This window comes from Littorina saxatilis, linkage group LG1 (genome assembly GCF_037325665.1).
Source record: "Littorina saxatilis isolate snail1 linkage group LG1, US_GU_Lsax_2.0, whole genome shotgun sequence".
NCBI lineage: Eukaryota > Metazoa > Mollusca > Gastropoda > Littorinimorpha > Littorinidae > Littorina > Littorina saxatilis.
In genome coordinates this window covers 79,708,267-79,720,087 of record NC_090245.1, presented here as the reverse complement: position 1 = coordinate 79,720,087, position 11,821 = coordinate 79,708,267, and the positions used below count along the sequence as shown (strand labels likewise).

Genomic DNA, 11,821 nt, shown 5'->3' with positions numbered 1-11,821 from the left:
TCATTGTTTTCATTTTCCCCCACGGAAAGCGGCGTATGGCTGCCTGAATGGCGGGGTAAAAACGGAGAGAATCAAGAAGCAAACAGACCAACTGACAAGCACCCCCCCAAAAAAATATATGTCCCATACGGTCCTGTATGATTCCCATTTATGTCCATATTAAATATTTGCTCCCTTTGCGGCAAATCGACGATGACAAATGTATGATTCAAGGGAAGTAAGTGCCGTTTCAGTTTGGTTTGCAACATGGCGACTAAAAGGTGCGTGAGGCTGACAGGTTTTTCCAATAGTATTCTTTGTAGATTGATTTGAATGGAAGACATATTCTGCTACATAGTGCAGTAATACAATTGTGTAATGCATCAACGTAAGAGTGGATTGCAGTATGTGCTGCTGTAAAGAATGATGTGTTTTTGTCCATCTACTTGTGTAACTTGTTGACCAAGCGTAATCTAACAGAAAATGTCGCGTGTCTGATCACAGGCGGAAGGTATCGTCCACTGGACGACCACTATCACAGAAAGACTACACGGTACGTCACTCACCTTCGAGTCTTCTGTGTTCTTGGAGTCGCTTCCTGGGGAAAAATATTGTTCAAGACGGTTTGCCTCTTCCTACAGTCTGTGTAAGGTCAAATAAATACAGTTGAATGATTGTTTGAACTATATGCACCTTTAGTTTTCAGCTTCCGTTCGCTGCAGGTTGTTTTTAACCATCATTTGGACGAATCTTCGTTTGCGAGCCGCTAATATCCACACGGCGTCTAATTATGCATCCGCACCGAATATGCATACCAGCGCTCATTGGTCTAAAACATGTAAATATTGTGCGGCAAAGGGAAGCTACCCACGGGAGTTTTCACTTTCGGTATTAGTGAAGAACCGTTTGCCACTTCATTCAAAATGAGGAAAACGTTTCAGTCGACCAATGAAAATAATCATCGAATATCCTGTTATTAACCAATGGGCGCTGGTATGCATATTCGGTGCGGATGCATAATTAGACGCCGTGTGGATATTAGCAGCTCGCAAACGAAGATTCGTCCAAATGATGGTTAAAAACAACCTGCAGCGAACGGAAGCTGAAAACTAAAGGTGCATATATAGTACAAACAATCATTCAACTGTATTTATTTGACCTTACACAGACTGTAGGAAGAGGCAAACCGTCTTGAACAATATTTTTCCCCAGGAAGCGACTCCAAGAACACAGAAGACTCGAAGGTGAGTGACGTACCTTGTAGTCTTTCTGTGATAGTAGTAGTCCAATGGACGATACCTTCCGCCTGTGGTCTGATGACGGAGCCTGCAATTGTGCGATGTGCCGTTATCACTGACTTAAACAAAAAAATTTATTGTCCCTCTTTTGCTGCCATATCATAATGAAGTTTTGACTTGTTCTGAGGAAACAATTGAAAGTCAGCAGAGACTTTCTTCTGAGATCTATTTGTTGAGTCACTTGAGAAAAAGTGACTCTATGTAATCGGTCAGTGTTAGTCTGTCCGGCCGGCCGTCCGGCCGTCCGGCCGGCCGTCCGTAGACACCACCTTAACGTTGGACTTTTCTCGGAAACTATCAAAGCGATCGGGCTCATATTTTGTTTAGTCGTGACCTCCAATGACCTCTACACTTTAACGATGGTTTCGTTGACCTTTGACCTTTTTCAAGGTCACAGGTCAGCGTCAAAGGAAAAATTAGACATTTTATATCTTTGACAAAGTTCATCGGATGTGATTGAAACTTTGTAGGATTATTCTTTACATCAAAGTATTTACATCTGTAGCCTTTTACGAACGTTATCAGAAAAACAAGGGAGATAACTAGCCTTTTCTGTTCGGCAACACACAACTTAACGTTGGGCTTTTCTCGGAAACTATAAAAGTGACCGGGCTCAAATTTTATGTGAACGTGACTCATTGTGTTGTGAATAGCAATTTCTTCCTGTCCATCTGATGCCTCATATAATATTCAGAACTGCGAAAGTGACTCGATCGAGCGTTTGCTCTTCTTGTTAAATTAAAATCTCTTAACAGAGCAAAAGAGAGAGAAAAGTATACCTTCACAGATAGCCTATTGGGAAAATCAGACCCTCCTTGGTGTAATATATATATATCTGCATCAAGTTACTCATGACTGCGTTAATTCAGTTGTTCAGAAACGATTTAACTAACTAACTAACTAAATAAAATCTCAGAGTAGCAAAACATCATATTGCATGGCTAGCCGCGATGTTGTCGCGAGCTCCTGGGTAAGTACTGTGGAGTTTCTGCAATCTTACTGCGACCAGGTTGTGGCTAGCTGCGATGTCTGTCACGTGTAGAACCTAATCAAAGCTAGTAAATGGAAAAAAACATGTGATAAAGAAACTAAACAAAATGAGGAAAGTGGAAACTAAAGGTAAGAAAGAATGCACCGACACATCACAAACAACCTTTATTAACTAAAGACACATGAATTAATCGACCATAACATCAAACACAAAATACTGCGAGAAAAAGTCATTGCCGAATATAACCTGAAAACTAGCACACACCAAACTTAATCACACACAAGCATCCGTAAATTTAAAGTCTGTTGAGAAAAAGGGCGAATCGCACCCACACAATCATACGCGCGCACTAAGGAGGATGGCGTCTGAGAGAGGGGAACTCTATGAGCACACTTAACTGACAGGTCGAAGAGTCGAACTCGTAGCCCTCTGTATGGCGCTCCTCCTGCTGGTAATGAAGTGGGGAACAGCCCTCACCGTTGTAATGGCATAGGTACTGGCATAGGTAGTGTCATTGCAGAATGGCACTCGTACCCGCGATGTCAGTCCTGACAGCGTCCAATGTCCTGGGCACCCCGCGGGTGGACACGGCTAACGCTGTAGCCACGGTAGGCGCAAGTAGGCGTGGTAGGCGCCTGAGCGAATAGGGAAACAGGTTGGAACCGGGGTAGGCGCTCGATGGCAGTCCTGACAGCGTCCAAAGTCCTGGGCACCCTGCGGGTGGACACGGCTAACGCTGTAGGCGTGGTAAGCGCCAGAGCGAGTTAGTAGGTAAACAGGTTGGAACCGGGGTAGGCCTGTGGAACAGAGTAGGTTGCACAGTAATGTCCGTCATAGTGGCATTTCAAGAATCCCCCCTCTAGCTATACCGTCCCTCGTACATCAAACACTACACTCAAATGTTCTCACAACTCAATTGCATGATTACATTTACCTCTAGAAGGCAAGCAACCCGTAGTTAACCAGTAAACAATACCAAACAACTCCAAAGCTTACTGTCAAACATTAAAATATACAATTCCCCACTGTAGAAATACAGGCACCACAATAAGGAATAAAATAATAAAACATAGAATACAACGCACACATAACATGGTCAACAGATACGTGGCGCTGCCGCCACGTGTCACACCCGAGACTCGTCCCAACGCGCTAAAGTCTTGATAGAAATACTGACCTTGATTTTCTCGCACCAAACAAAGCCTCAACAAACGAAGAAAACCAGAACTGAGGGTAAACTTTAGCCCAAACAACAGTTCTGTCTGCCCAACTCGAGCCTACAAAATAACTCCGAGTGGTCTGGTAAACAATGGATAGCTAATCCAAACCGGCCTGCAGACCGTCTAGACATGGCACATGTCACGTCTCCCTACCAGAGAACGATCCACTGCCACGCACCTCTTTCGTATTTCGCTTATATCACAGACCCGGCGTAGGAATATATGGGAGAGAAAAGGTTTGAACCTGCTACACGCACGGCAGCCACAACGGCTTGAAAAACACGGGAAAAACAGATGCGACAACCGGCTAAGCTGAACAATACTCATCGGCAGTACAAAGGAACCTGTACTGTAGGTCCGCACAAAACACATTGATCTGTGACAATGTCTAACAAGAAACTACTGTTATGTTGCTGCGATCTTGCCGCAAGCTCCCAGTCCTAAGCAAAGACTAAAGTTATTGCTATGTAGTATGTTGCTGTGACCTGCCGTGTGTTGCATAGGAACTGACACGTTTTTTCCCGGCCAGGTTGCTTTTTTGGGCCTATGCAACGAATCTTATCGAGACATAGCGAATCAAGATGGCGACAAAAACAGAGAGGATGATGCGAGATGTGAAAGAAGGTTTTCATACTTTAGGTAGCAGACGATTCGGTCAATGAAATTGTCAGACAGAACGTAATGTTATGATGGGAATGTTAGCTGGGGTGGTCACTAAACCTTGAAAAGCAGTGGATCCCTCTGGTCACATCGAAAACCACGCCGAGAAGATCGCGACACTATAGACACACCATAGCAGTCCAAACAACGCCTCCATCTTGGAAAGCAATGATTGCGCGCCGCAAGCACAGTCAAAAGCTGCTTGCGGAGTGCCCTGTATCGCCCGGCGAGCGCATTTCTGCTGACTGCCCCAAGAAACGGGATTTTGAAAAGCGCGCTGCTATTGCGTCGACGCGCTTTGCCCCAGGCAAATCGCTTGCTGCGATGACTATAACCTTCAGAGCTGCTGCTGCGATCTTGCCGCGACCTAGTCGCAGCAACTTGCGATGCTCGCGACAACATCACGGGAAGCCGTGGCTACCTGCGACCTGCTGGTGCGATCTGTTCAGTTGGCAGCGACCTCGCAGTGACCTCGCTGTGATTTTTCTTTTCTGTAAGGGTTAAGTGGAGTTGTATTTCAAGATTATATGTTGGTGCTTGAACAGGACTGATTTATGTTTAGTATAATATTAAGAAACTGGATTCTGAGGCAGTACGTGTTCTACCATCTGCAATCTTGTCATTCCTTTCAGTGAGGTAGGTGACCTGGCTGACAAAGTAGCCAAGGGTCTGAAGTTAGACTCTGGCGGACCACTACTAGACATGGAAGAACTGGTGTACAAGGCAACACCAGCAGAACTGGAGTCACTGAGGAAACAAGTCTTGCAGAAGCAGACCTTGTGAGATCAATGTCTTATTTATCACTTTGCCTCACATGGAAACCTATTAATGTCAGGGGTGGGACTTTTCCGCGGATTTCCGCGTACACAACTTACGAATTCTGTTGGAGTAATCTATTTTTCCGCGTCCCATTTCATCACAGTATCTATAACTTGTTGACTGAATGATATGGAGAGAAGTGAAGATGGAACAGAACACTGGAGGCTTGAGAGTTAAATTGTGCTGACTGAAAACTCCTGATAAGTAATTGTCATGTTGAGCCTCTTGAATGCATTGGGGCGTCACTTGGATCATACTATTGCCAGTATTGGATTATGGATACATGGTTCATTACGTAAATATGCACCATTACAATGTTACCATTGTTGTGTAAAAGTGTTTTTTATGTTTGGTTGGGATGGGGTTTTTTTTTTTTGGGGGGGGGGGGGGGGGGTGAGGGGAATTTATTTTTTACCTGATCCAAACGAGTTGAATTTTAGTCTCAAAATGCACAGATTTTAATGTACCATTTAAGAACAAATCGGGGGGAGAGGGGGGGCATACCCCCGACCCCCCCCCAAGAAAAAAGGGATTTCCTCTTTTTTGATCACAAGAGAGTCCCACCCCTGAATGTTCCTGTTTTAATTTCTCTTTGGGTAATCTACAAAGAGTGTGGAAGGGGTGGTGGAGTCTCAGAGAGAAAATGTGTTTTGGTGACAGAATGTTGTGATTGTATCTAATCTACTTTATGTAAATAGTCAAATTGACATTCAGTTGGTTTAGGTTTGATTTGTTTCTTCTAAAATGGTTTCAATTTTAGTGTTTTAACACCAGTGTATTTGTATCAAAAATATTACACTGGTTTGCTGTTTGGGCCCCAGGAATTTGTGTTTATGCCGCTGCATTAAGAAATGTCACATTGATCATGATTATACTAGCAAATAACAGTTGTGCATGAGTAAGGGATGTGTGTGGATCAGGTCTGGCTTTGATGACGAGGGTTTGGTCAAGAGGTTTGTCAACGCCACAAAACCCAAAGAAGCCGAGAATGGCTCCGGAGACAAGTCGTCCTTCTTCAACTGTTTTCAAAATCAGGTGACACCCCCTGCCAAATATAGTTTTCGATAATTTTTAATCTTGCCATCCATTGCCTTCTCGTGTGTTCAAGTGCATCATGTTTATTAGTTATCGTTAGATATGGCTGTGCTATATATATATCCTCATTTATCAGTCATTATGTCGAGAAAGGAGGAAGGAATCAATTCAGATCGTAAGAATGCCGAGAAAAAACACACCTTCAAAAATGCCGAAAGGCTTCAAGGTGTCATAGCTTGGTCTATATTACATACATGGGTTGTTCTCCAGCGTCACCATTTTGTGACATGCATTTTCAGTCCTTTAAATTATCATAATATAAATGAAATGGCAACTAGAATGTATTATCTTTACTTTTGTTTAGTAGTGCTCGATCCAGCTAGATAATGATACAGACATGCAACAAAAAAACATGATATATTTTTTTCGTTCTGATTTTTATGATTTTTAGTGTTCAAATCCATGTCACAACCTTTGGTTTCCCTGCTGTCATGAAGTTGACTTACTTTAAAACCCTTGTAATTTACTGGACGTAGACAAACAAACTGTGCAAGTATTTCTATTTTTTCTGCAGGCCATGCAAGGATACATATATGGAACCAGTATTTATTGATAAAATCAATTTGTATGCTTACAATGTCTCAATTAAGTAAAGAAAAGTCAACTTTGTAACATGGTTTTCCCTGGTACTCAGCTCTGGAGAATGACCCAACCCACATGTAATTTATAAGGTGTGTCTAAGTGCATGCACTGACAATGTTTTTTTGTGGAAGCATGCATACTTTGAATGAACTCAGAAAAAGAATCATCAATCACCATCATGAATTAAAGAGCGAACACTAATATTTATCCTGACATTGTGGTTGCATGTGGCTATGCCTGAAGCTGAATTTCCAGCAATTTGCAGGCGGTTTACCATGAAAAAAATGAAGGTATTAATTAAACAGTAAAAATGATAGTTGCCTTGCACTGTGATTGCTGAACGGTTTTAGGCAGAGTTTTTATACTCAGTTTCATTAGGTGTTGAACTTTTACCACACATCACAAATGTCATTGCTTCCGGTGAACTTGATGAATTAGAACTGTGAACTTAGGACATTATCACGTATACCTCTTTGCTCCAGTAGATTGTGTTGTAGTTTGTTTGGAGTAAATCAGTGATGGAATATTCATTTATGTATCGATTGGATATTGGATTTCCCTTCTTTGAGTCATGTGACGTCAGAGGCCTACAAAACTTCATATATATAGGCGTTTCAGGTTGACCGAAACTTTAAAGGAACTACAAAACACACGTCATGTGTTTGATTGCATGTGTGTGTGCTCGTTCAATCGTCAAAACAACAACAAAGTCAGTACCTGAAAGGAATTCGATCGATACATAAATGTTCTTTGCGTTTTTGACCAAAATATGACATTTTACACAGATCTCGACAGTCATTGTTCACCTCGACCGCTAGCGCGATCTCGGAGAACAATGACTCATTGACTGTCTCAATCTGTGTAAAATGTCATATTTGGGTCAAAAACGCAAATAACATATAATGTTGTAATTTCCAGATCATGCTGCCCACTGTACTGGACAGCAATGACCAATTGCCAGGAGATCTACAGAAGAACTGGCTGTGCATTGTGTGCCCACAGGGGACCAGAGTACTGGTCATTGCTTCTCATGTGAGTTGATGATGTTGTTCCTAATATCAGCTATGGTTACTGATGGGGATTATGATCGTGAAATTAAAGATGAAGGTAGTGCTATAAAAAGAGGAGATCAACTTGGTGATCTGTATTGAATCTATAGATCTATGTGTGTGTGTGTCTGAGTGTCTTCAGTACTTGCAGAGACGAAAATGCAATCCTTCAAATTATTTGCTTTTTAAAGGGGCTTTGAATAGCATCCGAGGATGTGTCTGTGCGCCATAGCCTTTTTTCTTATAATTAATTTTTTATTTATTCTAAAAAAAAAGCTGGAAGGTATCTCACGCACACTATACTAGCTTTGCCTCAAGACGTCTTCTGACTGAGATACATAATAAGGAAGGATTTTTTGTTGCCAAACTATGGCTACAGCTGGGGATGGAAGTTCACACACAAAAAAATAAAACATACCAATTTTAAAATGGTGGTAGTCAACCAACTCTTCCATTTTTGATCCAAAGCTTCCCAAGGCTACTGTAGCTGCGTGGAGCAGCCTAGATTCCAAGTCTACGGTCAATGCTTTGCGCAAATAGACGACGTCAAGATGTTTTGATGTAAATGGTCCCTGACGTCGTGCAGAGGGGGAATCGAGACGAGGGTCGTGGTGTATGTGTGTGTGTGTGTGTTATATGAAGTCTTATATCGCGCGCGTATCTCCAGACTCGGACTCAAGGCGCAGGGATCTATTTATGCCGTGTGAGATGGAATTTTTTACACAATACATCACGCATTCACATCGACCAGCAGATCGCAGCCATTTCGGCGCATATCCTACTTTTCACGGCCTATTATTCCAAGTCACACGGGTATTTTGGTGGACATTTTTTATCTATGCCTATACAATTTTGCCAGGAAAGACCCTTTTGTCAATCGTGGGATCTTTAACGTGCACACCCCAATGTAGTGTACACGAAGGGACCTCAGTTTTTCGTCTCATCCGAAAGACTAGCACTTGAACCCACCACCTAGGTTAGGAAAGGGGGGAGAAAATTGCTAACGCCCTGACCCAGGGTCGAACTCGCAACCTCTCGCTTCCGAGCGCAAGTGCGTTACCACTCGGCCACCCAGTGTGTGTGTGTGTGTGTGTGTGTGTGTGTGTGTGTGTGTGTGTGTGTAGAGCGATTCAGAGTAAACTACTGGACCGATCTTTATGAAATTTTACATGAAAGTTCCTGTGTTCCTGTGTTCCTCAGATGTTTTTTTCATTTTTTTGATAAATGTCTTTGATCATAGTTTGATGATTTCATATCCGGCTTTTTGTAAAAGTTGAGGCGGCACTGTCACACTCTCATTTTTCAATAAAATTGATTGAAATTTTGGCCAAGCAATCTTCGACGAAACCCGGACTTTGGTATTGCATTTCAGCTTGGAGGCTTAAAAATTAATTGATGACTTTGGTCATTAAAAATCTGAAAATTGTAATTAAAATTATTTTTTTATAAAATGATCTAAAATTACGTTCATTTTATTCTTCATCATTTTCTGATTCAAAAAACATATAAATATGTTATATTCGGATTAAATACAAGCTCTGAAAATTAAGAATATAAAATGTATGATTAAAATTAAATTTTTGAAATCGATTTAAAAACAATTTCACCTTATTCCTTGTCGGTTCCTGATTCCAAAAACATATAGATATGATATGTTTGGATTAAAAACACGCTCAGAAAGTTAAAACGAAGAGAGGTACAGAAAAGCGTGCTATGCAGCTCAGTGCAACCACTACCGCGCTAAACAGGCTCGTCAGTTTCACTGCCTTTTGCACGAGCGGCGGACTACAGTCATTGTGACAAAATGCAGTGCGTTCAGTTTCATTCTGTGAGTTCCACAGCTTGACTAAATGTTGTATTTTTGCCTTACGCGACTTGTTTTCTATTTTCTCCATTGTGTAAGCTATATAAGGGGTTGGATCTCTCTTTCTCTTACCCCCCCTCTCTCACCTCTATGCAATAAATTTAATTTTGAGGCACAATAGATTCCTAAAATGTAAACAAGCTGATGTGGACAACAGTGTTTTGTGTGTTACAGAAATCAACACGTGTGTATGACCTTGAAGGCACTTGGATCTGTGAGCACGACACACATTTACCTGGAGGCAGCCCAAGCCCCGTCAGCCAAGTGGATGGTTAGTTTACCGTTCCCTGTGTGGCATACTCCCAATCGAGATCCAGCGAATTGTGACATCACATGTAAAGAGTGCTAAAAGCAGTGTGTACATTCAGATCAGTATGTGACGTCACTTGTTTGGGTCTTGATTAGGGTACTCTGGGCATAAACAAGCTGATAACACCCTGTGTCTAATGTGTCGCAAAACAACTCCGCGCGGAGGGGTTTTGCAGCCAGCGCAGTGAAGATCAAGATGGACAATTTTCTCGGCTCGTGCGGCAGCAAGCAGGATGTCTCTATACTGATAAGTTTTTATTTTTATTTTTAATGTAAAGGACAAAGCATATTGATTTCTTCAAGAAGGGACGATTGATGTTTTGGGGACAAAGAACACTGCCTTTATTTTTGTTTTAGCCCTCAGATATCCACAGTAGGTATGCTATGACCAACCAGCCACTATTGCCAAGTATGATATATTATTTCCGGTGTGATGTGTGTGTTATACATGCAGATTTTGTCAAGGTACACACATTAAGGGAAGCAACCTGCTTCGAGACCCTTCCTGAAGGATAGTTACATGTTTGGGTGGTTACTTCCCTTAGAATTACTCGCACTTTTGTACTGTGTAGCGATGGTTTTTGAGATTTGGGGAGAACTCCCATTCCATTAAGGCAGCACATTTCCAGGTATGCAATATTTGGCAACTAGAAGTGTTTTCGTTGAGAAATTTTTCTCCTCAAAGGAAACGTATCGGAACACAAAGCACTCATCATCAGCAAATGGAGCTTTACCAACAGTAAGAAAATGCTGTGATATCACAGAGGTCGGCATGATTTATTTTCTTCTGCCATGGAGCTTTTTTGCAGTTTCCCAAAATTTAGGCTTTCCTTAGTGTCACCTTTTTCTCACCATGAAAAAAGTTTTGCATATTTGTCAAAATTAGGTCATACCCGCAAAGTTTTGGGCAGTTTGAATTAATTTCACTTTCAATGTTTTAAAACTTACTGCAGGCTTCTGACAACATGGTTTTTTTTAATAAACCAAAGACCCGATGTTAACGTTAAAACCTTTAAAAAGATACCCAAAAGAAGCGTGCTCTATAAGGAGAATTATTTCAAGGTTTTACCAGACACAAGTAGTTCAGATTGACAACTGTCATATTTAATTCTATCAGCTTGTGTTTTCAAATACATTTTCTTGACTCTTTTTTCTTTTCCGTTTTTATTGCAGATGAAAACGAGTGCACTATTTTGGACTGTCTCTATGATAATGAACAGGAAATCTATTACGCTGTTGACCTACTTTGTTGGAAAGGTCTTCGCTACTACAAATATGAGGTTGGTTTAATTCACACATAATTTGACATTGGTGAAACTGGATTTTGTTTGTTTGTTATTTGCATCTTTTTAAATCATGTGATTTAAAATTGTGCTGAAAAAGTTAATTTGTGGAAGGAAAATAAAAAACAAATACAAACAAAACAAAAAGCAAACATTGGTAGACCTGGAAGGGACAGATGTTGTTTGTGTTTGTTTTGTTTCCAGGGTCTCTATTAATCGTAAAAGTGTAGCATTTCTTTCTGAACATTGCCTTAGACCATTGGGTATAGCTGTCACTTGTCATTTTTGGCTGGAATCTTTTTTATACATACGTTTCATTTGTCATTTATAAACAAAACCCAAAATGGGCTGAGCATCTCTTTAATTGCAGTTTTGTAACAGTTTCTGTTCTCTGAATTGTCAGTGTTTGTCATGGTTTTCAGGCAAGTGTTCGCTTGGCAACGCTGCTGGAAAAACTAAAAGATGTTCCAACGTTGAAGGGCATAACCCAAACAAACCCAGTGAGTTGATTCCATTGTTGTGTTGTGTGTTAGTGTGTGTTAGAGTGTGTGTGTATGTGTGCGTGTGTGTGTGCCCTCTGTGGTGAATGTGTGTGTGTGTGTTTTGATTTTGACACAGAGATTGTTGTTGAGAGTTGTACTTTCTGAATAATGTAAACGCTAGGCACCTAGC

General features: G+C 41.3%; 1 protein-coding gene across 1 annotated transcript; it reads left to right on the top strand.

Moving 5' to 3' along the window:
• The first annotated feature begins 228 nt into the window (after positions 1 to 228).
• Positions 229 to 11,658, top strand: LOC138950843 (snurportin-1-like). The gene is made up of 7 exons (XM_070322562.1): positions 229 to 260; positions 4,781 to 4,927; positions 5,888 to 6,002; positions 7,563 to 7,676; positions 9,732 to 9,828; positions 11,040 to 11,146; positions 11,572 to 11,658. Exons 1-7 carry the CDS (start codon positions 247 to 249, stop codon positions 11,656 to 11,658), a joined length of 681 nt encoding a protein of 226 aa, XP_070178663.1. The 5' UTR covers positions 229 to 246.
• Positions 11,659 to 11,821: the final 163 nt, after the last annotated feature.

Coding starts and splice junctions, on each gene's coding strand:
- LOC138950843 (XM_070322562.1), top strand. Junction 6,003..7,562: donor TCAACTGTTTTCAAAATCAG/GTGACACCCCCT, acceptor TGTAATTTCCAG/ATCATGCTGCCCACTGTACT. Junction 9,829..11,039: donor CCCCGTCAGCCAAGTGGATG/GTTAGTTTACCG, acceptor TTTTTATTGCAG/ATGAAAACGAGTGCACTATT.